General features: G+C 40.6%; 1 protein-coding gene across 2 annotated transcripts; it reads left to right on the plus strand.

Annotated features, from left to right (window-relative positions):
- Nucleotides 1-166: 166 nt before the first annotated feature.
- On the plus strand, nt 167-21,152 carry snx13 (sorting nexin 13). Of its 2 annotated transcripts, none has more exons than XM_062435967.1 (25): nt 167-303; nt 9,213-9,325; nt 9,444-9,546; nt 9,678-9,767; nt 12,245-12,366; nt 12,492-12,610; nt 12,786-12,890; nt 13,163-13,251; nt 13,521-13,604; nt 13,731-13,869; nt 14,016-14,104; nt 14,367-14,466; nt 15,342-15,535; nt 15,656-15,760; nt 15,924-16,094; nt 16,243-16,312; nt 17,016-17,158; nt 17,291-17,398; nt 17,610-17,720; nt 17,874-18,035; nt 18,445-18,516; nt 18,602-18,747; nt 19,301-19,369; nt 19,455-19,567; nt 20,092-21,152. In XM_062435967.1, exons 1-25 carry the CDS (start codon nt 292-294, stop codon nt 20,325-20,327), a joined length of 2,865 nt encoding a protein of 954 aa, XP_062291951.1. In that variant the 5' UTR covers nt 167-291; the 3' UTR covers nt 20,328-21,152. The 2 variants fall into 2 exon arrangements, with proteins under 2 accessions (XP_062291951.1, XP_062291950.1); XM_062435966.1 differs by having other exon boundaries at nt 173-660.
- Nucleotides 21,153-26,446: the final 5,294 nt, after the last annotated feature.

Below are 26,446 nucleotides of genomic sequence, written 5' to 3' on the forward strand. Positions count from 1 at the left end.
TTTTCATGGTGGTGATAACTCTGTATGAAAGCTACAGGAGTGATTATTACTGTATTTGTGTCTGTCAATCAGTGACGGGTGTGTTTCTGCGTAATCGCCTGACAGCCAATCGCAGCACGACGTCGAAAAACGGGGCAGCCGACGGACGTAAACCCAGCGAACATGGCGACGCTCCGAGGAGAGTACGGAGATTGGGAATACGAGCGATTTTAACCGAGAAAAACAGTCTTATTCGTTTGTAACAATGTGGTGGGGTTAGCCAGAGCCACCGCACTCGCAGCCTTTTAGACGATGTTTGCAGAGGTAAGTCTGCACTGGCGGAAAAGACACGTTTATCGTTACTGTAGTTTGTTTTCCAGTGATAGACAGGGCTAGTTAGCTTGTAGCAGCTAGCGCCTTTAGCCCCGCAGGTAAACACAGAGCCTGAGCGGGGAGAGGACGGGCGGCACACAGCCTCTGTGTCTCTAGAAAGGCTGCCTGCCATAAGTGGCAGTCAACCTGGGATTACACAGCTAACGCTGCGTTAATACACAGAGCTTAGGATATCTGTACTGTCAACACCGTACTGGAATTAGCTCGACATCGGCAATGTCGGTAATATGCGTTTAGATTATGAGTAACGTCCCTCAACAACGAGTTTCTACATCACAACAAACACAGGTGAGCTGGGCGTTAGCTGTTTGCACAGGTAGAGAGACTGACGTCCGACGTTAAACGAGAAAGAAAGTTTAGTGTCAGGGGTGATTGTCTGCATAGTTGTGGACTATTGTTTACTTATTTGTCTTCTCTAAGTGTTAGCTACAATTTATGTTGGTGGCAAGCATACATAATGCCATTCATGTTCCCTACTACATTGATACTTTATGCATATAAAGTAACGTCATGTTTTTACCATTTAACATTAATCCCGGCTCACTTTGCACTATTTAGATCCTGTTTATAGTTCACAGAGACGGTATCACCTGTAGTCATTCGTTTAGTATATTTCTGAAGAGTGCTGCGTTGTTGCACAGAGAGATAATATTCCGGAGTCAAATTCCTCGTATGTGTAAACATACATGGCCAATAAAGATAAAGTTGATTCTGATAAGAAGCAGTGACGGCTACTTGTTAGGATCATAATGTATGTCGTGGCATTTCCTTCTCATCTTTTAGCTGTGCATTGAGTCTGAGACATTAATGCACAGCTGTCCAGTCGAGATGTTTTCAGTGACATTAGGTAGTCAGACTGCCAGTCAGACAACTGGCCTAACACAGGCTTGTCTTCAAATATTAATAAGATGTTCTCAGTTCATTGTTGATGGTCAGTGGTTATACCGATTACACCTTGACTGTCCCTTTTTTTCAGTGTGACTTGTGATGACATAGTACTTTTGCTACAGTTGTCACATGATGCAGTTTCTCAGTGCATGCTTGTTTCCTGACTGAATGCATAGACATGTTTTAAATAGGTTGAGCGCTGGCCGTTACATCTGCTGATAAGCAAACAGGTCACACTGTCCACCTCACCTGAGTGGCAGGTGACCTAACCACATCCTGGCACTTCTCCAGCAGTTTAAGTACAGGTTTAGCCTCAGTAATTAGGCTTTAGCTGCCACTGCACTATTCTTCATGTCTGACAGGGAGTACTGACGTCTGTATAATATGCAGTCAGGTGTTAAACTGTAGCTTAACGCTTGCTCTTTGTAAAGTGTACCTCCTGAGTAACCTTTAGTCTGGAGTGAATGATGGGCATGTGTTTCTGTGATGAGGTCTGGCTTTAAACCAGGTTTGTTGTGTCACTGTTATTATGGATGTGAGGTGTAAAGTGAGGTCAGACATACTGGGATAGATGCCGGTCTCACATTTATTACAGAGTCTCCCTCCAATCATCATCATCATCATCATCCAAGGCCTATCCTCTCTGCTAATAAACTACTATCCTCAGTCCATTTAACTACCCCCTCTGTCAGCCTCACCTCCGGGGTTAAGGCTGGGACTGTGAATGACAGTGTTTGTTTTAGTCAGTTATTTGTTGTCTGTTATGATTTGCATATTTGTGTCATGTGATGTCAAAGCCATGTTTGCACAGTTAATTGTTATTCGAATGTTTGTTGCTCTTGTTTTTCATACTTGTTGCTTATTGAATAGTGTGATCAAGTTTAGCTGTGGACAGTGGCATTAACTTTTTTTTCTGGCTGACTTTGATATACTCACCTGAGCAAATTGCTTACCCACATAGCTTGTCGAATAAAACCCTTGTACACTAAGTTGGTTTGTTTGTAGGGCGATTGTGTGTGTTTATCCGTAGGCATACAAAGTTATCTCGGTGTATTTCACCCCTGACCAAATCTCATTAAGGTGTCTTAATCAAAGCTCGGTGGACATTAAGGCCAGCACACTTGTCACATCAGGCCTGCTTGTCATCTAGTCCCCTTCTCCCTCGTTCCTTCTGTCAGTAGAAGTCGTCGCCCCGCCAAACAAGCTGTCACATCTTAAGAATTAAGCCCTATTCAGACCTCTGTCTTGTGTCCAGCTATATCCACTGTCTGTCCATGTCATGCTGAGACAGAATGTAGTTCACATGTGGCATCAGGATTGGACATGAGTCAACATGGATTTTATTGTTGTTTGAGTTTTGGTGTGGCACGGGGAGTTCAGTCAGCTACTATCGCAGGGCTGGAATTCAATTCTTGGTAGGTGTGTCGATGACTTCTCTGAGCAGTGTTTACAGGTGGGAGGTTGCTGGTCCAGTCATTGCTTTTAGTGGGGTGGATTCTCGTGTTTATGTTACATAAGCCTTCAGTTCTTTACGCCCTCCTGGAGTAACTCCTCACTAAAAGGTGAAAAGAAGTAACTGGGGGCTCAGTATGTATCACAGGAAGCATGTGGCTGACTTCACCTTCCCCAGGGTAACAGCGGAGTTAGCAGAGTCAAACTCCAGCACAAGGGAAATGGATACATTAAATTGGACAGAAAAATAGGGGAAAACATAGTGCTTGGCCAAGAAGTACTTGGCTTTGGTACCTCACTGTAGCCACAGGTTGTGTTTGTTGGGTTTTTGTGCTACAGATGGCTGACACATCAGAACAAACCTGAGGTCTCTTAATAAGGTGTTGACCCACCACAAATCAGCAAGCAGCTATCTTTCTTCCAAAACATTTTAATTTATTTGGTGTTTAGATGATGGCTGTGTAATCCACTCTGCAAAATCTCCCATAGGTGTTCATGTTGGTTGAGATCTGGTGACTGCGAAGGTCCCAGCATATGATTCACATCTTTTTCATTCTAATCAAACTCTTCAGTAACTATATTTATGTTTCTCTACTCATCTAACTTAAATTTGACTGTACATTACAGTCAGTTAATGTAGTTAGGTAAGCATTTGTATACACACAGTATTACACTGTGTGGTCTTTACCACCTCATAATTTAAAATACTTCCTCTTTTTTTTTGTGAGCATACACACATGATCACACAGGGTGAAATGTAGTGCACTTTGTGGATGTGGCTATAGATGATGATCTCTTCAAATTGTTGGTGACTGGACGTTTTTGTATTCATTTTTAGTCCCACTTGACATCTAATTTAAATGCATATCAGGGCTAAGTGTGTACATAGTATACCCTCACATACCACTCTTGTTACATTTTAAGTGGTACTTCAGATCTGTTAAAGGTGAAGTACTCTACTGATAAAAAACTATTAGTTTAATTGTAATGACAAAAAAAGAGGTTTAGTTGATCCAGTTATCATGGTCATATATTTGTTCAGGTTAGTGCTGCTGGGTTCATTGTTGATTGTTGGTCTGTTGAGTCATTTTGACTCTTGTCTGCTTTCCTGCTATACTTGTTGCTCCACCTGACGGTGAAGACCATCTTCGTAGGACAGAAAGGGTGAAACATGCTGGTAAACCGGTTTTCAGCTACATTTTTAACAGTATTTACTGAATTTTAAACATGTTAGTATCACTTTTCAAATGTAAACACAAGGTTACACCTGCCATCAAAAAACACAGCATTGGACCCTACTGTCACTCCAAATTGATTAGCAGGTCTTTTTTTTTTTTTTTTTTTTTTTAAAGAAAAGACTGACAAGACAACAGTAACTAAAGTATATGAACGAATTAACCATCATTACTGGTGCAGTTATTATAAATGCACAGCCTCAGTTTGTTTATTCTTTTCATTCTTAAGAACTAATCCTGAACCTAATATAGAAGCTCTTTCTATCATGGTGGTCCTGGAGGATTAGACCAGCATGACCAGTCAGCCCTGTTCACTTTCTCTCTCAGGCATTAACCATGGATCTCCCAGAGGAGAGCTTTAATGGGCTGGGTTAACCTCTTGCCCAATGACCACCACATCGATCGGCCTTGCGGCTAAGCGCCTGCAGACTTTCAAAAATAGAAATATTCACCCTTGAGCAGATCTTCCCATAAGTATGTATGTGCAGTGCTGGGGTTGTGTGTGTGCAGTCGTGTTCAAGTTGCACCAGGAGATCTGGAAAATCATAATCTCCAAGACACTGATAAGAGGCTGCGTGTGTATGCCTTAATGTATTTCAAGTCAAGGGCATCGAACAGTTGAGTGCCTCTCAGGAAGACTTGCCTCTGTGTGGCACTGCTTCAATATTGTGATAACATAACATAAGCTGCAATTTTGGTTAGCTTAGCTTAGTAATAAAATGTTTTGGGGTTAATTGAGTTTGAACAGTAAATATTCCTCTACTTGATTCTTGGCCATTATATCAACTTTAATCAATCAATTTGATCATTTTTTTCAATAGAAACCTTTATCACAGAGGCTGGAGATCAGTTGAATTAATCCAGTATGTTTTGTTGTACATTTTTGGATAGCATGTAAAAGGTCTGAATAGCAGAATCAAGGTTTTCTTATAATGTGAAGCCATCTGTTATCTTTCTCTCACAAACAATGTTTGACTCACTTCATTAACATAAACTCTGATACAGAGAGGTGCAGACTGTGGAGTCAGACAGTCTGCCGGTTAAATCATCTGAAAACACTGATAAGATACATGTAGATCTGAAAAAACAATGATAGCCTTTAAAATTGGTGCTACATGTCCTTTTTTAAGTTTTTATTGAATGAAATGCTCACAAACAAGATGTTAACTATATTTATACAGTCAGAAATTGTTCAAAAGTAAAACGATTTTATTTTAAGCCATGCCGTCTGGCCTACGTGTCACCCACCCATATTTAGGATTAAAATGCTTGTGAAACATTGTACTACTGCGTATTGTTAGGCTTGTGTGTTCATTTATTGTGGGTTGTGTAAGGAATTGCTTAGATGTTTATGTGTGTGTGTGTGTGTTCCCGACGGGCTCGGGTGTTAATCACTGGAACAGATGGTTCATGTTTAAAATCCAGTGTAAGCTGTAATGACTCAAGCGTGTCGGTTATCATCTCTCCTACAGAGCCAAGCCTCGGCAGCCTCATCACCTCATCACACAGCCCTACTGATAGCCTCCACATTCACAGCCGCTCACTGGCACCATTGACGTCACGCTGGAATTCCTTTTCCCATATCAACTACATTCAGATACTTTCCCTCTATCTTCTAAAAGTTACACTTTAACTTGTCATTACATCTCATGATATATTTGTTCAAAGAAAATATTTTTTTAACTGCAGTATTTACTGGAATATGCATCAGCACTAAAAACTATCCCAGCAAAATTAGATGCATTATGCAGTTTCTACACTATAGGGATAATACAGACAGTTATGAGGTTTTTATTGTCACAGTTATTGTCTTTGTGTATAATAGAGTCACATGTTAGCATGTAGTTTTGACCTGATGATGATAATAATAGTGTCAGCGATGGCTGCAGTGAGCTGCTGAAAGCCTCTGAACATTGCCAGCAGTGGAGCAGCTGCCTTTTTCTGTTTCTGCTGTGTGGGTGAAAGGTAAACAGAGGAGATGTGTTACTACCGGTCACACTGTTCAGTGCGGTTTGCATGAAAGTCATTACCTTTTGTGTTCTTGTAAATGGCGACAACGCTGTGTCGGATAACTGTGCTGTAGTTGCCTGTGAAGTGTCAGAGATACTTAAAAAACGGTTAAAGTTTGAGGCAGGGTGAATAGAATTCCTTTGTATTTCTACTACTCCTAAACTGTCCTAAACCTGACTTTGTCTCAGCCGGTTTTGACGTAATGAAAGCGGACTAGTCAAGCCAGTTTGGACACATTCTGCAGCCCAGAAACATGTGTTGACATGCACTAAAAGCTCCTGGCTATTTTTTGTTGTTTCATGGAATAACCCGATTTCTTAAACTTCTTGTCAATAAGAAACCTGGCTTTCTTAATCTGGCGGGTTAAGCAGTCGCCACACAGTTTAGATACATAACTTGTTTTTTTGGGGCTTTTTTTTGCAAGTGCACATATGCATGACAAAGACTGAAGACAAGAAAGTACTGCACAATGATGAAAGGAAACGTTAACAATGCCTGTTTTTTTTATCCAAAATAATTGCAGTGTATGAATGAAACTGAGATAAGTCTAAATAAGCTTGTAGCCACAGCTTAAAAAACCCTGCATACTCTCACTGTGTCTCCATCAGACCAAATGACCTGAGAAAAAAGGAAACTGAAGTCTACAACGTCTTATATAACTAAAACATTTAAAATACACCAGCCTTGGTTGAAAATGTGGTAGATGTGGTAGTAGGAAATGAAACCGATTACTGACCATCTGCATGTACTGTAAATTAGGGTTTTACAGTAATCAGGTTATTGCATTGCATGTAAACATGTTCTAATATTTCCTGCTCATAACAACGTTAGTAAACTAAGTGACTGTCTACTGTGCGTCATCATTTTCCAAGGTGTGCTCTGAGATGCTGTTAACCCCATATGTTTCAAACCAGTTCTGCTGTCTTGTCTCAGCCTACACTCCTACAAGCCTTAACCTGTGTACATGTGGTTTTACAATTTGCTGGTTAGGTCAGAGTCAATGGCAGCCATCAGCATCAGGTTTGAATTTTTCCAGTGTGCTGTGTTATCAGCCGGTGTGGTGACTGAGCATGTCACAAGCTGATATGAAAGATCTGAACTGAAACCAGTCAATTAATTTTTTTAATTGACTGCTATCGGCTACAATGGAGCCAGATCTGATTTCTTTACTGTAACCCTTCGTGCTTTGGATGCACCGTGGAGCAGAACAATAGCAGCCAGTTGAAATAAAGACATCAACGCTGACAGGCTGTCAGCACAAAATGCAACAACAACCAATCACACTACAACAGCTAACACCAGAAGAGTCCAGATATTGTGTGGAATAAATAGGCCACGCTTAATTAAAAAAAAGTTGTAGTTATTGTGGATATCAGGCTACTCTTTGGAGTATTTTAATTACAGTTACTTCAGTTTTAATCTCTAATTCTGCTTTGCATTAAAGTGTTGAAACTGGATGAGATGTTGAGAATGATTTATTTATTCATATTTTGGGAAGAGCTTTCATATGGTTGAGATAGCTGTCCCATACGCAGCCCACCAGTAACAGGCCAGGGGATTACTTCTACTGGTGTTGGCACTTGGTATCAGCAGATACTCTGGTCAGAAGTGGACATAAAACCAACTACAGGACATCTTAGTCATGAGGTTTTCATGTGCGCTTGGCAGGAGCTCAGCTCTGCCTTGAAATGTTCTCACCATGAACCAAAACAATCCCAGTGAGTTTATGAAGTATAATGAAATGAAGGATAATGAAATTCATAATCATTGTCCACCACAGTTGCCTTATGCAGCAAGATGTGTTCAGTGGTTCCTTCTCAAGAGTTTTTGAGGTGTTTTCTATCATAAATCAAATGTTGGATTTGCATGTCAGCAGAGACGCAGGTTACCCTTAGCTTAACATGTTTTTGTTAAACTGACTTTATTCGTGTTTGCTCACCACTGATTCTGAAGCGTACCTGTGTTTTGCGGTCATGTTATACACAGTAAACTGGCTGGCACATTTTTCTAAATGTGACACAGTTGGCAGCGAGTCTAATGTGTGTCATCCAATTGTCCATAGCTGACGGCGGCAGTGAAAACAACGTGTTAGTGTCTCGGTCTGTGCCTCTCTGGCTCCATCAGTGGATCTGATTATTTAGCGGACTTTAGTATGAATGTTTGGCAGCTGAAGATCATCAGTGATAATCATCCTGTTGTCAGTGCCTCTTCCTATTTCTGCCACAGTCACAGTGTGTGAGTGACTCAGGGAGTTTATCTGGTGTCACCATGGGTTGCGTAGATAAATGCAATTTCTTGCGTTATCTCATGACACTGCACATTTTATAAGCAGGAACCTCCAGCATACGCCCCCGCATGCAAAATATCTAATCACCTGCTCTGAATGTCATGGGTGAAATATGTAAATGTGTGGGATCAATAAAGTTTTACTCAGCAGCAGCTATGATGGAGGCCACTGCCAGTTTAAATACTCTTAGCCTTCATTGAACTGACCTGAATATTAGCCCTGCTGTCTGTGCCAGTGCTGCTTACACAGCGTGGTCTGAAGCCTGGGCCTTTACTCCACGACTCAAGGACTGAATAGGTAAAAGTAACATCAAGTTTTCTGCTGTTTTTACAAATGCAGTCGTTGCATCTGTAGCATTAGCGTGGTTTGGAATTGAATTTAAAATTGTCCCCAACAATTTACACAGCAACTAGAATAACTCATGTGGAAAACTGGGACAGAGTTGTTAGCTGGAAACGAGAGCTTGGTTTCCTGCACTGACAATAACAGGAAAACCATGGGATGTGACACAGTCTTTGTGTGATACTCTCTAATAACACAACACACCACAGTGGGTCATTTTTAAATAATTGTTTCCTGTGCCAACTTCTAAAGCTGAAGACAAGTGTGTTTTCTGTTCTGCAGATGACGTCACTGTTCAGTACAATTGTCTGGTCTGATTATTTTTCCTTCACAATGGAGTGAACAGCGAAGCTCTATTGGTATAGTATATGGGGAATTTATGATGGCGCTAAGAGAAGGGGAAAAAAACAAGCCATTTTAAGATGGAGTACTGACAGGGGCAATTCGTAAATTATATATAAATCATACGTTTACATATATAACTGAGCAGTTTGAATCAAAATTTAAAATGTAGGACTGATTACTACTTACAGCCCATTAGTCACATTTAGCCAGGCTATATTGTTTAGCATGAGCTGAAATGCATGGATTATTTATCCTTTGTTTTGTCTTTTTCTGTGTTTCAGGCCAGTCTGTCCATCTGGGGATGGGGGGGTCTTGGAGTCGTGCTGTTCCTCGTCACCTTTGGACCCTTTGCCATATTCTACCTGGCCTTTTATATCTTCTGCTTCATTGGAGGGTGAGAGAAGAGTTTCATGACTTTACATAAACGTTTTCCCTCTCAGTAACCACAAGAAACCTAAGATACATAGAGCAGGTTATTTAGATCGTCTCTTGTTCTCACTTCTGTTTTCCAGGGGCTTTGCGGTCACGCTGCTCTATGGAAAGATCAACTCCGAGAAACACCTGGAGAAGTGCGAGCACTCTTACTTGCCGCCCACTCAAATTGGTATACTGAAGGTAAACGCACACACTCTGACTTCACCAACACAAAATGGATTAATTAGATGATAATCAACTGCCAGTTAGCAGATTGAAGTTTTTATTGATTGGATTACTCACATTTCACCACATCTCTTTGTTTCTTTCAGACGTTGGATGAGATGCGGCTGGAGATGAAGCCGATAAAGATTGACAGGAGACTGACTGGCTCCAGTTTCATAGATGAGCCACTACAACAGGTGTGTGTTTCTATGGGGTATATATCATGACTTCCTGTAAATTTGGCACCTGTGTCAAAGCTCCACTAGCAACATGTTTGTAACCTCGACAGTCAAAATGGGGAAATGCAGAGAAGAAGAAAAAATTAGATGTGACTTGTATTAATGACTAATGACTAATGATTATTTTTATATTTTATATTTTTCTTGCCACTTTGTATAGTATCACCAGCTTGGTAATAGTTTTTCCCCCAATACATTTAGCATATTTATAAACTAATAAATTAGAACAACAAAAAAACCCTGAATCATTGTTTGACTGTGGATAACTTTGAATTTACTTTATAACATATAGATCGTGTTTGTGTTCATTCAGTCCGCTCAGATCATAATGAGACAACAACTAAAGAGAGAAACAAATATAACAGGATTAACACTGGGCAATAAATAGTAACACTTAAGACTTTTTGGACACCGGCCCACTTTAGTCACCATCTGACCAATCAGCTGGTCCTGGCCAGCCACTTAACCACCATCAAACACTGCATGACCCCCTAAAGCATCTGTGCCTCATGTTTACAGGAAGTTTGTTCCTTGTGGTTGGTGTGTCAGTAGATTAATGCTGAGCAGGATGTCTGTTAACTGATATATAGGCATATGTATGCCTGCTGATTTCTATCTGTTTTTCCAACAAAGGAAAACATACTTTCACACATAATCAGCTGCTTTTTCTGTGGTAAACATTGTGAAAAATAACTTACTAACCTAATTAAAACATATTGTGTTACAAAATATGTTGCTGGTACACGTTTGCACAAACATTTTTTCAACTTGAATGAATCTCACTTCTGCTCCTACATTTACATTAGGGTGAGGGTGGATGGGGGGGCTTTTTTTTTTTTTTTTTCGTGGCAAGTCTCCTGTACAGATTATTTTTAGTTTTTGTTCATTTCTTTTCTTTTTTTATCCTCATGCTGGGCTGTAAATATCACCACTGTCTCTCTAGACATGACACTGATTATTTTGATCATGATTATTTTTTATCATGGATTAATTTGTCAATTCTTTTCTCAATTAATCAATTAGTTGTTTTTACAAAAAATTCTGAAAATGTTGATCACTGTCCAAGGTGACATTCTCAAAAGTCTTCTTTTGTCCTGACTGACAGTCCACAACCCAAAGCTGTTTAGTTTACTGTCGTAGACGACTCTTGATTAAAGAAACCATAAAATATTTCTATGTGAGAAGCTAGAATCGGAGAAGTAGGAACATTTCCTTTTAAAAAATGAATAAAAACAATTAATCGATCATCAAAATAGTTGGTGATTAATTTAACATTTGGCAGCTAATCGATTAATCCGCTAATTGTTGCAGCTCTAATATTCTTACTTAAATCATGCCAGCAGATATTGCTGCACTTATGTGGACTTATGAAATCTTATCAAACTTATTGTACAGAAGAAAAAGATTGTCTGAAAACTGTTCTAACAGAAAGTGGAACTGAAAGCCCACATACTGTTACACTGTCAGTGTTGCACCAAATTTCTTTCCTTCATGTGGGTTGAAAGACTAGCTGCGACTCAACTGATGATGTGCTCTTTTCAGTTTCACACATTAGTAAATCGACGCTCTAAATGCCGGTTAGTCTGTCAGCATTACTGACAGAGAAGACGGGCTTACTGGCTTTTGTCTGGCAGTCACAGTTTTTCTTTTCACGCGTTTCTGTGTTCACAACACTTGCAGTAGAAAACAAGCTTTTAGCATGATGTTCACAGCAAAGCAGCATGGCCGGCGCAATTAAGTGCAGACACAGCAGTTTGGGATGGTCAGATGACACTGCTCTACTATGGTGTTTCTGTCCTCCCTTCCTCCCTGAGAACGCTTACTAATCATTTCAGCAGCATTTGTACTGTGAGATTTCACACAGCTACCGTGACATCAGGTTAACTTTCGTCACGTTCTAAAAATAATAATTTTGTGGCCTTGTTTTTTTTTTTTTCTTTGTTTCGTTTCCTGTTTCTGCTGATGAAATAAACTAACTTAGGTTTTAAAAGAATAAGACATATTCATACTTTTTAAGAATACTGTCTGCTACTTGCTGTAGATATGAAGAGAGTGTGTCTCATACAGCAGATGCAGACAGAGCAGGTTACACTGATTCATGTGTTGACATGATTTAATCATACTACTCAGATGCATCCCCATTGTGTGTAACAGACTTACAGCTGCATGATTGATTTATCCAGGTCTCCATGGACCTCATAGTCCAGTAATCTCTTCCCTGGCTGTTTGTACTAGACATTGACTATCAACAGATTTGATTTTCTTTCAGAGAAGTCTTATTTACCCGTCTTACAGTCAACTCTGCTCCACCCTACCTCTCTGTACTTTCCATCCCCCCTCAATCCAGTTTATTGTGTTTCTCTCTGTCTTTCTCTCTTTCCCCTCTACTTGTTTATTTATCGCTCTCTGCCAACTCCATGTTTCTGTTTCTCTAGGTGATCCAATTTGCTCTGAGAGACTATATCCAATACTGGTACTACACTCTGAGCGAAGATGAGTCCTTCTTATTAGAGATCAGACAGACGCTGCAGAATGCCCTTGTCCAGTTTTCCACACGGTACAAGACGCATATATTATTACTTAGAATTTTATAATTAAAGTGATATACTAAAATGTTCTTATTTAAAGTTTTACACCAGCCAAATGTGTTCTGTGTAAACTTATGTGTGTGTTTGTGTCTAGGTCCAAAGAGGTGGACTGGCAGCCTTACTTCACCACTCGCCTGGTGGACGACTTTGCCACCCATTTACGTGTCTTTCGAAAAGCCCAGGATCGCCTCGCTGACAGAGAGGACAAGCAAAGTAAGCACACAAGTTCATACACACTTCCTTTCTCACTCAGTTCAGAGTCTAGTGACCATTTGATGGACTACACAGTCAAATTTTGTTACAGTTGAGTTGAAGAAGTTAATGATAAAGTCAGATGATGAGACATTAGTGGTGATAATGACAGTAAAGACGAACGATGTCCGAACAGGGGACATAACAGACGAGCTGGTGGACTCGTTCTTTGAGGCCGAGGTGGAGATGGAAAGGAAGATTTGTCGAGATGTAGTGTGCACTTCACACAAAGATGAAGAAGGTAAACACACTTCTGCAGCCTCCTTGACCTTACATTTCACACTGTCACGAAGAACCCTTCCCACAAATGTGTTACTTTGGTTCATGCTCAAGCTGGTAAAAACTAAACATAAGCTCTGTGTGTGTGTGTGTGTGTGTGTGTGTGTGTGTGTGTGTGTGTGTGTGTGTGTGTGTGTGTGTGTGTGTGTGTGTGTGTGTGTGTGTGTGTGTGTGTGTGTGTGTGTGTGTGTGTGTGTGTGTGTGTGTGTGTGTGTGTGTGTGTGTGTGTGTCAGGTTTCCTTCGGGACTTGTGTGAGTTGCTTCTGTATCTGTTACTACCTCCTGGAGATTTCCACAACAAAAACATGAGATACTTCCTACGGGTGAGTGCACAGAAGATACACTAACACCACTCTCACTCTCACTTACACTGCATGAAGAATGATCACAACTCATGTAACTTAAATGGTCTGAGTGGTAAATATAAGTAACAAAATCACATTAATTCACATAATATGTCATACAACCTGCTGCCACTTTGGTTCCCAGCCATTGATGACTCCAGAAAAGCCTACACGGAATATGTGACTGAATATTTTTATCTTAAATTGTTCTGAGAAAATGTAGAAAATGTGCTGTGATGTTTCTGTAGGAAGTGCTGGCGCGTGGTGTGCTGCTTCCTCTCATCAATCAGCTGAGCGACCCAGACTACATCAATCAGTTTGTCATCTGGATGGTGAGTTAAGAGTCACATACATCCATACCTCCAACCTAATAATAGAAAAATATCTAAGCAAGACTGTATCTAAGAAACAATCCTGACAGAAACAGCGTTTGTGTGTATGTGTGTGTTTGTATGTAGATTCGGGATTCCAGCTGTAACTATGAAGCCTTCATGAACATCCTGAAGCTGACAGACAAACCTCCTGAGCTGGAGGCCGTAAAGGACAAAGTGCTGGAGGAGCTGCAGTACCTCCGCTCGCTGGACACAGCAGGAGATGGTGAACACTTTTTTTTATTTACATGTGCATGTAACTAATTTGTCATGGAGGAAGCACAAATGATATCTGAAAAGTTACATTAAATAAATGCAATGCTTTCATCTCTTCTCTTCCTCATCTCGTCCTTTTGTTTCTTTGTCCTTTAGACATCAATGTAATCAAGAACCAGATTAACAGTCTTCTGTTTGTGAAGAAGGTGTGTGAAACAAGGATCCAGAGACTACATTCGGGCAAGGTGAGAAACTGCTGCACAGGTGACACTGGAGGAGCCATCTTTAAGCAGATGTATAAAGTCATATATTACTATTTATCTTGATGTAATCAACAGCACTTTTGATTTTTCATTGGTGATGTTTGTTAGTATGATGTTTAAATACCGTCTGCATGATGTCAGTTTGTTTTGTTTTGTCTTGTTGCATCAGCTAGACTAAGAAAACAGTTGTATTGATTCTGCTACGTGTACTAGACTTCGCTTATCCTGTCCCTGTGTTGTGTAGGAGGTGGATGCCTTGAAGCTGGCAGCCAATTTCGGCAAGCTGTGTGTTATTCCGCTGGATCATATCCTTGTCCACAACATCGCCCTGCAGTTCTTCATGGGTAATTCTGGAAATGCATCATCACATGTAGCACGAATGCCAAACATCACTGTCGTCATCCCGAGGCCTTAATCCTGAACATTTCTGTTAATCATCTTTATAATCCATAACTTATTCCATTCCTCTAGAATTTATAACCCCAACCTGACTCGTTAGATACACTCCTTTTCCGTCTCACATGACCTTGCCAGAATTTTTAATAGGTCATTCTGCTTTACAGATCAGATTACGATTGAGTGTGTATGTGTGTCTGTGTCTAAATGCATTTTTTGCAAACCAGGAGTGAAGCCAAGTTGCGTCAGATTTGGTGTGGAAAAATGAGCACCGGCAAGCAGCCTGGACTGCATGACTAGTTCTGTCATTTTAGAATTAATGCTGCTTTTAAAATGAAAAATGGCATCTTTTTTAGAAAAATAGGTTTGTTCACCAAAAGTCACCAACCGAAGATAAAGAGAGAAAGGTCCCATTATCAGATCCATATTTCAGTGAAGAAAAACATTCTAGTAGAAGAACAAGAATGAAGTTGGAGATTGAAACAAATGTAAAAAAAAAAAAACACACATAATCAGTTGCTGTTTTCTGTGGGATCAAGTATGCTGCACTTAAGGTTTTGTCCCAAATCAGAAATTTCACAGCTGGGTTTTACTATCAGCTGCCAAAGGCAAAGTTGCATAATGTTTTCATATTAACCAAAGCAGTTTAGAAAGATTGTTATAAATTACATGTAACACTAGAGGGACATTTAGTTGCAACATCTCAAGCAGCCGAACATATTAGGTGCTACATTTCAAGGTAATGTGGCACTTACTGTGTGCGTGTATAATTGCTACAGTAGACACAGACTGTTTGGCTTGACTTGTGTGTCTGTTGATTCAGATTTCATGCAGGCAGCGGGGGCCCAGGCAGAGCTGTTCTTCTGGCTCACTGTGGAGGGCTACAGGGTGACGGCACAGCAGCAGCTGGAGGCGATGCTGGGCTGGCAGAAAGATGGCAAGAAGCAGCCCAGTGCCACCAAGGGGCTGCTGAAAGCCGCTGCACTGGGTGTCTATGAACAATACCTCTCTGACAAGGTAGGACGCGTGTGAACATCACGTGATAATTACAAGTCATTTCTCCCATGAATGAGATTAAATGTACAAGTATTGTGGCGTTTCAGATTATTTCCTTTCCTACTCTTTCCTCTCCAACAGGCGTCTCCCAGAGTGCAAGTAGATGAAATATCAGTAATACAACTGGGGGAGGCGCTACAGAAAGAAGACCCCACACCTGAGATATTTGACGACATCCAGAGAAAGGTACTAAATCTTTTCTTCAGACTTTTATATGTATAAGATCAAAAAATGTTTGTTACTTGCATAACTTTTAGTTTTCTGCTTTATTCTATAGTTTCTTTTGGTTACATGTGCTGCTTGCCTGTTTTCTGCCTGTTAACAAATGGTTTCACATGTTTTTCCACAGGTGTATGACATGATGCTGCGTGATGAGCGCTTCTACCCCTCCTTCAAGCAGAGTCCTCTGTACGTACGCATGCTTGCAGAGCTGGACATGCTGAAAGAGCCGAGCTACCGGGGATCTGATGATGGCGACGGGGAATCTTTCAATGGCTCTCCAACAGGAAGCATAAACCTAGTGAGTCTTCACTTCTTGTTGCAGGGCTTAGAAATGCAGATGTGAAGACACATCTGGCTCATCTTTGTAGCTCATCATGCACAGTAAAAGCAGCACTACATGTGCTGTGTCGCTTCTTAATAATAATGATTATTTCTTGTGATTTCAGTCTTTGGACGACTTGTCCAACTCCTGCCATGATGAAACTATGCACCTACATGCCTTCATCTCCGACACAGGTACATACACACACACACATATCTAGTCTTCAGTACACTTCTAAGTTACAAAAAATAAAACACAGTGGCAGTTTTTGCTTGGTGTTTAACATGGTTTTGCAAGTATAAGTCTTAGATTAAGGGTTGTGGATTAATGCTAGATCCTGGCAACTTGTGTGCACATGTCGGGTTTAAAACATTTATTTGACTTATGCTTGGTGTGGTATTTGGGTGTTGTAACAGCTCATGTTGAAGAATGTTTGAATTTGTCCTGTGCAGGACAAATTCAAACATGGGTATCTGTCAGTCCCTTCTTGCTCCTCCCTGCACTCTTTGTTTTTTCTTTCAACTTTTCACCTCCAAGCTCTTTTCATTTGCATGTCTGCTGTATCACTACATACTGTTCTCATATTGTATTTCTTTCATTCCATCACCTTCACCGTTATTCTGTTTTTCCCCTTTTCCTTCCTCCTCTCTCCCTTACCTTTCCTGTCATTCTGGTTCATTTTCCTCCCTTTTATTACCCCTCCATGCCCTCTACCTTACTGCATTCTTTCTTTCACTTGTTCTTCCTACCCCCTCCTCCTTGCACCTGCACACACTTTTCTTTCTTTTCCTTTCTTTCTTCTGCTTTCATCCACCCCCACATCCATCATCCCCCTTTTGGATGTATTTGCGGGCGGGGTAGCTGATGCTTGTCTCCCCGGCTTCTGGGGTGCTGCAGGGGTTTGCAACGACCACGGTAAGACCTACGCACTCTACGCCATCACTGTGTTCAGACGCAGCCAAGACGGCAGCGAGGACTGCTGGAAAACCTACCGCCGCTACTCTGACTTCCATGACTTCCATATGAGGATCACTGAACAGGTGAGTTTGGTGTAGCAGATGAACAAAACTGACTTTTTTTTTCTTGATCAGTGCAGCTGGTCCCAGAGGAAAGACAACAGAAATAACACACCACAACTGTTGTCTCCTTGTGTTTTGCATGTTCTGCTTAAGTTTGAGAACCTGGCGTCGATCCTCAAGCTGCCAGGGAAAAAGACTTTCAACAACATGGACAGAGACTTCTTGGAGAAGAGAAAAAAGGACCTCAATGCTTATTTACAGGTACCAGTTTTATGTGATAGTGTTTCATTTTAACACCTTTATTGCTGTGCATCATTTTGTCGAGAGGGTATCATCTGTGTGTGTGTGTGTGTGTGTGTGTGTGTGTGTGTGTGTGTGTGTGTGTGTGTGTGTGTGTGTGTGTGTGTGTGTGTGTGTGTGTGTGTGTGTGTGTGTGTGTGTGTGTGTGTGTGTGTGTGTGTGTGTGTTTTAGTTGCTGCTGAACCCAGAGATGGTGAAGGCCTGCCCAACTCTGATTCCTTATGTCTATGACTTCTTGGAGAACAAGGCCTACAGCAAGGGCAAAGGAGAGTTTGCACGCAAGGTCATTTAATGTTTTTAAAGACAAAGTTTTTCAGTGTAATTTATTTACAGACAATTGCAAAATATAATGCTTACAGTTAAGCTTTTGGCATGTGTGTTTTAAAAAATAAAAATAAAACCTCAACATTTTATTTTGGATTCTTTCCACTATCAGATAGACACATTTGTGAATCCTCTCCGGAGCTCCATGAGGAACGTGTCCAATGCAGTGAAGGCCCTGCCAGACAGTCTGGCTGAGGGCATGACCAAAGTCTCTGACAACATGGGTCGCATGTCAGAAAGACTGGGCCAGGACATCAAACAGTCAATATTCAAGGTACTGCCATCAGATACTGCATTGATGTATTTTGCATCCTTGCTTTTGTTCTTTTGTTCGATTCTAAATGTTTTTTTAGCTTTTCACATATTCACTTGGCTGTGATTATAATAGATATACTCCACAGTCCACTAGCCCTTCATCCTGTACTTTTTCAATTTAACACAATTCCGCTGTTAATGAATATCACAAATCCTGGCACTGCATCTTCTCTACTACCAACTATTTTTACACCTGTTCCAAACTCATGTAACCTGATCAAACCTGCCAGGGTGACAATGAAACTTGTTAGAATAAAGGCTGTATCTGTGAATAATATCTAAATGTCTGACACCACTTTTCAACACAACTTTGATGAGACAGTTAACCCAACCTCTAACCATCCAGTGTCTTCTTTTTACTTCAACAGGTGCCTCCACTCCTCCCCAAGTCAGACATCGACCCTGAACACTGTCGAGTCTCCGCTCAGTTAGACGATAACGTGAGTCAGTGTGCAGTCTGAGCGCTTGATGTTTGTTTCCTGTGTTTTGGGTAAAGTGGTCATTCACACGTGTTTGTGCATCCAGGTCGATGATAACATTCCACTGCGGGTAATGCTGCTGCTGATGGACGAGGTGTTTGATCTCAAGGAGAAAAACCAGTGGCTACGCAGGAACATTAAGAACCTGCTGCAGCAGCTCATCAGGGCAACATATGGAGACACCATCAACAGGTCAGACACACAAAGTCCTCAGAACAGACGGACACACAGTCCATACACTGGGCATATTTTTTAGTGTCTCATTTATATAAATACCCGCCAACCAAACATGTCTATAAATTATCCCAAACTAAATCTATTAATAATTGTAGAACCCAATTTGGTTTAAGAATGATTTTTAGTTTTTGAATGTTAATTTGATGTATTTTCTTCGAGAGTACTTAAATTAAATTTCTGCATTTTTGTTCCATTATGTTAAGCTGTTCTCTTGGTGTGAAAAGAGATCAGTTGTTTTTTAGGCATGTAAATCCAAATATGATACTTAAAACAAACAACTCATGACCTAATATGCATAGTATGTAACTGTATATTTATGGGAAAACCAGTTCAACTTGGACAAACAGCAGAATTAGGATAAGAACACAAACACACACGTCAACTCTCACAGTCCGTCAGTCGACTTCCACACAAAACAAAGAGCACTGCATAACTGGCTTCTCACACACACACACACACACACGCACAACACAAATGAATCTGAATCATCTTCCCTTTGTCTCTGCAGAAAAATTGTGGACCATGTGGACTACATGACCTCACCAGAGCAGGTGGCAGATTATGTCAAGAAGTTTAGGTAACCCCTCACCTTTTCTTGAAAATCATTCGCAGTTGTTAGATGAGTTTTGAGAGTAACATTCAGCATCTCCGCTCCTGTACAGGGATTCCTACTGGCCCAATGGTATTCTGGCTGAGACGCCACCCCGTCGGGACAAGAACATCCGCATGAGGACACGAGTCGCCGCTAAGACCAGCCTGCTGGGTATCATGCCAGGTGAAAAGACACACACACACACATACTTTTTCCACTTGTCACCTGGTTCCATTTGGGATTGCTGCACTTTATGAGAGGTTGAACTGTTGTCAATAAACTTGAAACTAAATATTCAGTCCTCATCATTGAAGCCAAAAAACACTTGAAAGCTCATCTGATAAGGCGTGAATCTCACTTTGTGCGTTTTCTCCGTTTGTATTCAAGTGTGGATTGGACTCATTGCTGCCCCTTGTGGCCACTGTGACTGTCACCAACTGTAATAACTGGGTGTGACAAGTCACACGAATATGAAATTTAATGGAAGTGTAAAATTGTATTTTTCACTTTTAACAAGTAAGACTTCCACAGATGAGGGCTAAACTGGGTAGTTTGGTAAATGCACTTAAACACAGGACTTCAACCTCTTATAACAGCGCCCCTTCTGGTCAACCCAAATACTACAATGGTTTTTACCTCAGGGCAAAAATTGAGTGAATTTTGTGCACACTGCTGATGTCTCCATGGTATTTATTTCTCTGCCTCAGATGAGCTGAAGCACATCATTGGGGCGGACACCACGCGGAAGGGCATACTGCGCGTCTTTGACATGTTTCAGTACCAACCCATGAACCGTCGTCTTGTCTACGTTTTCCTGGAGGGCTTCTTGGAGACCATGTTCCCTCAGTACAAATTCCCAGAGCTCTTTGTCAAGCTGCACTCCCGCTCTCCGCGTATACACAGATACAGCCAGAAACTCAAATCCTCCTCCCTCAAAAGGTGACAGGAGAGGACCAAGGCAACGGAACACGGGCCAACGAGAGACACGCAGACTTGAGAGCTAAAAGTGAGAGTGTGGGGGGAGAGGGGCTTGAGGTGAACGTTGAGGTATGTGTGTGTGATTTCTGCCCCTACCGCTTACCTCACACACACTTTTTCAGTGAAAAACACTCCCAATTATCCAGCTGATTACTTCTGTCAAGACAGAACTGAAGGTTGAAAAACACACACATGCGCAAACACAAAATCTGTAATTTGCACCAAGACTGAACATGACAGTCTTTCTTTTAGTCTACATTATGTTCCCCACCCCCTTTTTTTTTTTTTATGTTGTTGTTGTTGTTGTTGTGCTTAGCTTTGGCTGGGCCAGTCAATGCTGCTTTCTCACGGTCCAGAGAGCAGACCACAAATACTGTATTGTTTTTAAACTGCAGGAGTAGATAGCATAGACCCACACCTTGCCTTACCTTTCCCGCTTCTTGTCTCCTGGTCAGCACAGTCCCACCATCTCAGTGAGCTGGCCGCTCAGCTGTAGTCAAACTTACCCTCATGCTGTAGACGTTTTATCTGCAAAAGCTGCATACTTGTAAACGGCAGACAATAATTTTGTTTTCATAGCAACCAAATATGTCAATAGCACTGGGTTAAGAGGCACTGTTTTTAAAATGTGACTGAACAAATATGGGTCGAAAGGATGATTTTTAAAAAGGTTTTTTGTCCAATTTTTTTTTCTCCAGCCTCAGTGCTTCACGTGAGATATGATGAGACTTTTTTTCCCCCCAGAGTGTTACATCATCTGTACCGCTCATGATCCTTAAAAAAAAAGAAATAGGCCACATCCCCGTTAACGCTACTGTCGTAACCATGTGACAACCAAAGCTCATGCTGTTCATACGTGTGTGTGTGTGTGTGTGTGTGTGTGTGTGTACTGGTTCAATGTTGGGAAATGCTGAACTTTACTGTGCTTCATATCTTTAATCATGTGAAGAAAAAGAACGCATTGTTAACCCTTTTTTTAATATAAAAGGTGAGGCTTTGAGGACCCACTGAAGTGTGTTGTAGTTGGTCTCTGTGGGAGGCTCAGCTCTGGCTGTCCAAAGCGCACTATCATGTACGCTTCAAAGAATGTACTCTCTGGTCTAGTCTGTAATTGGCTTGTGTAGAATTGTGAGTGAGTGAGTGAGTGAGTGAGTGAGTGAGTGAGTGAGTGAGTGAGTGAGTGAGTGAGTGAGTGAGTGAGTGAGTGAGTGAGTGAGTGAGTGAGTGAGTGAGTGAGTGAGTGAGTGAGTGAGTGAAGCAAGAAGATGCAACCCTCTTCATTCAGAAACCGTGCCAGTGTGAGCTAGTGAACCAGCCTTAATACTATATACAGTATATACTGACCGAGAGATGCACGCTAGAAGTAGCTCTCCTTCACAAGACTGAACATTACAAGGAAATCAAGATAGAGATATGGAGATATATCCCTAATCACTTTTATTCAGACAGAAGGTCTTTAATTTTGTGCAATATTTTTTTTGTTAATGCATGTGCATTTTGAATCATTGTATACTGAAAAAAAAAAAAAGTAATTCATATTGTTTTAATAGAAGAACACATGAAACGTTTCCCCAGAAATGTCTTCTTATCCCAACAACTTAACATTCCGTTGTTGTAAAAGTACTACATTTATTTTTACAGACTTGTTTTATAAGTCGTTTTTTTTGTTTTGTTTGAGTTTTGGGTGTGCGGAGGGTGAGTTTTCCACTCATCCCCCGCCCACTCGTGCAGAACCTGTGTTTTGGGTAATGATTCGGCAGTGGTGGGGTGTTTTTCTGTGCGGCTGCCCGACGATCAGCTCACCGGGCTACAGCTAATTCAGAGGTAGCCTCCGACAACTGCTTCTTTTTAACCCATAAGTGGTGTTTTACACATTCAAGCCTGTTCTGTTGAGTGTGAACAGACCTTTGTCGTTATGAACTGACAGCTGGAGGGCAGCCCCCCCCCCCCCCCCCCCCCTCCTGCCCGCTACCCCCCTCCTCCTGTCCAATAGGCTCGCAGGAGAGCCGTGTCCTGTGACCAATTGAATCACTGCTAGAGCACTTACCGTAGCAACTGTGGGAGAGCGTCTCCCATTGGCTGAAAGGAGCCCCATTCTGCTGCAGTCATTGGATGGAACTCCCTCGTCTGCTGTGATTTGCTTGCACTGAGCAGCCTTGGTGGACTCTGATTGGCTGAGTAGGAGGACAAGAACTCGAGCCTCTCGTACAGAGAGGCGAATATTTTGTCCCCGCGGTGGAGAAGGAGATATCACCTTTAACTTTCTGCACACCTCTCCATACAGGAAGGCTTGTTTGTTTGTTTTTTAACCCCAGTATATATGAATCTATGATAATGAAAATTGTGCATATCTGTGTACAGTATGTGTTAATAGTGTGCCTAAATGTACTGTCAACTCTATTTTCATATTTTTCTTTAATCTCCAAAAAAAAAAATCAATCAGAATGTCATGATCATTTTACGCGACTGAAAACGACTTTAGGGTGTTTTTTTGCATCATGCTTATCAAACTCTTCCTTGTGAGCAGTTGTGCTCAGATCAGTATAACACTAATAAAAGGTAACTCAGACTAACTGACCCACAGTGTGCACAGTGTCTTCAGTGTGTTTTCTTGCTGCATTTGCACATCCTTCTATTTGTGTTTACTCTGTATCAGTTGTTAGGGTATTAGCGAGAGTGCTTGATTTGGATGTCAGTATTCGTTCAACATGATCGCATTTTCTTTTTTTGCTTTATAATAAAAACATATATAATGAATATAAACATAAATTGACCCTGTTCCATGTTATCTATGATGCTATTTATCTGTGATTATCTGCACAGATCCACACAGCAAACATGATAGATCTGTGCAGTCAGTCAGACATCACTCAATCTAATGTTACAGGTAGACAGGTGATTTTTTGAGGTATTTCAACAAAATAAACTAAATTAATGTGCAGTGCACTTGCATAACCACATTTTCACTTTGGTGTTCATTTAAAACACAATTTTAAGTTAGATTTTGGGTTTTGATTGCGAGTACTTGAATACTTTATAGTAATTGAATGCGTGTATTTTATTAAAATTAGTTAAAATGCCTGTCTCTATCATTACTTACAAGAGAGAGCCCAAACTATGGAAAACATGTCAGTTTATAGATGTTGAGATGCTACTTTTTGTTGCTGCTTTCCACTGCTTATCTTTAACTACACTGATGAATATTCATCATTTGTCATCATTCAGCTTTAAACCAGTAAAAAAAAAGGTGACTTAAATAAATACCTTTTATGGTGGACTAAATGATCACAGTTTTATGAAATCAGCACACAGAAGAGAAGTTTAAATTTAAATGACTCGGCTTCCACATTACTGCTCATCCTGGTAAGATAGAGATGTTATAGCAGCCCCCACCTCCTCACCCCACCCCTCCCTTTAACTGTGTTAGAGCAAGATCCAGATCAGAGAGTCTATATAATTGGTACCCTGACAAAGGAAAAAACAAGATGTTTTTATAGCACATCCCTTTTCTGCTTCCCTAAGGATTTGGGGGAAAAAACACTTCAACAACACATTTGTTCTACTCAGTTCTCATGATGTCTTTGTTTGACCGTGAAACAGTTTGACTTTCTCTGCTGAACTGGCCTTGATGTTTATCTCTGCTATAATGCTCCCTTTTACCTCCTGTCCTTTCTTTGTTACTCCCCAAACATATTTCTCTTCTCTTTTCTATGGCTATTCAGTCAGGCTATAGGTTAAAATGAATAGTGGGTCACTTAATAATTTATACCAGGAATACAATTTTTCAGGACTACAATGGAGCAAATAAAAACAGCATTGTATACCTGAAGCTATAAATAATTAGTGTCCTTTTCATTTCAGGGTTCTCTTCGCTACTTTTTGTGCAAGCACACCACCAGCTGGAGGTTGTTAGTGAAACTGTGTCAGTATTTTATCACGGGACTTTCCTATATCCACTCTGACCTTCACAGCAGTGGTATTGGCCAGAATACACTGTGAAGGTGTGTGTGTGTGTGTGTGTGTGTGTGTGTGTGTGTGTGTGTGTGTGTGTGTGTGTGTGTGTGTGTGTGTGTGTGTGTGTGTGTGTGTGTGTGTGTGTGTGTGTGTGTGTGTGTGTGTGTGTGTGTGTGTGTGTGTGTGTGTATAATCTACCCATGCAAATATCAGTTGTTCCATAAATTTAGAGCGTTTTAGTCTTCTGACCACTCAAAGCACCTTCCACCCATTCACATACACATTCATAAACTGACAGCAGAGGCTGCCATGCATGGTGCCAACCTGCAATCCAATACAACAGCTATGCCATAAATTGTACTTTCAGGAAGCGTATACATTTTCAGTTTTTGTTGACATTGTCAGAAAGGTAATCATTTTACTTTGTGTTTATTATATAGGTCGTAGTGGGTGATGGTGTACTGGAGTGCATTGTATTGAAAAGTGTTCCCAATATTTAGTCCACCCCATTAACATACATGAGGGGGGCAAACTATAAAGAACAGTTTGGATAAGCTTTATAAAAGTAGAATTTATGGCAGGGCTGTTGTGTTGTATTACATAGGATTGCACAGGTGAGACATTACAATTAAATAAAACCTCATGTTTCCTCTTTCCTATTAAAAAAATTGTGTGGTTGTGGTTGCTGATTTCACTGTCAGTGTATTAGGGGGGTGCATTCCCATACAGGATGGGCTGCAGCTTCACAAAATGCCCATTGTTGCACACACTACATCTCCCAGAATGCCTCACCACCACTCAGACAGGTGTGGATGCTTAAGTCACCTGATAAAAACAGGACTTGGGAGCCTGACAGAGGACAGAACAAAAGGGAGCAGAGGGACAGAGAGGACATAGCTGGAAGAAGCTTTAAAAAGATGACCTACATTCAGGAAAGTACCTTAATGACTAAGAACTGTTCAAGTATAAGAAAACACCTTAAAAAAGGAAAACTGACACTTGGTGTAAGTTGGTTGTTGGACTTTGATTGAGTTATATTGTATTGCACCACCCTCACCTGCCCTCATTACCTCTCATGACATTACATCAGAAAACCCCCCTTTTTAAACTTGCCTCAGAATCCTACAACCATTATTAATTAAATGAATGATATATAGGACAGTTTCTGGCTTAATGGAACTAAATGCATAAGGAAATAGATGGATATGCTACCAGCACATGTCCTGTTACTACAGTGCTGATCAATTCTCAAAAATATTTGAGTTTTATGGATTGTATCATATCATGTGCTGCATGATGAAGGAAACTGTAATAAGGGCAGCAGTAAAGTAGAACACTCAGACCTGTTGCAAGTAACATTAAGGCTACTGATAAGATGCAGGGGATCTTGATTTTTTTTTTTTTTTTTTAGCATATATCTACAAAGCTGGACTAAAAAGGTCACATTTGGAAATGTATTTGTACTTTGGCTAGTCAGCATGTCGAATCCTTTTAGCTCAGTAAATTGACTGTGGAAATAAACATATGATAATGACGTAAGTGATATTGACTTCAGTAAATGTGCTGCTGGTAATGGAAGTGGCTCAGTGCAGCTGCTGTGTTGGCTATTTTCAGAGGTTGACCTTCTTGGCAAGAAACCTAAAAAATCATTAGTTATCTGGACCAGAACATTCAGAGTAGATGTGAATTCTGCTCTTGTGTCATTATCAGTAGTCATAAACTGTTTTGCACTTAAAACTTTATCAGATAACTTGATTTAAGTCTCAAAACCAGCCAACATCAGGGCACATCTAACAGGTACTGGCTAAAATAAGTTAATTGCTGTAATGTTTGTCATGCATTACACACATCCCACTTAGTGGCTTAGTAGGATTTTCATCGTTTGTTTTTCTATTTTTCAATTTTTTCTGTTCCAGCTTGTGATATGACTAAGAAGTGTCAATAATCATTAGCAGTAATTAATTAGCATGAATAATATTCTTATTCCTATCTTGACTGTATTTTTTGTCGACATTACATAAAGTGCATGACTGATAATCCTGGATGTTTTATGCATAACATTTCAATGATGACACATTTTAAGGCATATTTTAACCAAACATAAGATTTATTTTATCTTTAATAGCTTAT

Source organism: Scomber scombrus, chromosome 16 (genome assembly GCF_963691925.1).
Source record: "Scomber scombrus chromosome 16, fScoSco1.1, whole genome shotgun sequence".
NCBI classification, from domain to species: domain Eukaryota; kingdom Metazoa; phylum Chordata; class Actinopteri; order Scombriformes; family Scombridae; genus Scomber; species Scomber scombrus.

Bases quoted from the DNA above. Each gene is read 5' to 3' on its own strand.
- snx13 (XM_062435966.1), top strand. From the start codon at position 613: ATGAGTAACGTCCCTCAACAACGAGTTTCTACATCACAACAAACACAG. The intron at 15,536-15,655 runs GTAGGACGCGTG...CCTCTCCAACAG, and splicing joins AACAATACCTCTCTGACAAG to GCGTCTCCCAGAGTGCAAGT. The intron at 16,313-17,015 runs GTACATACACAC...GGGGTGCTGCAG, and splicing joins TGCCTTCATCTCCGACACAG to GGGTTTGCAACGACCACGGT.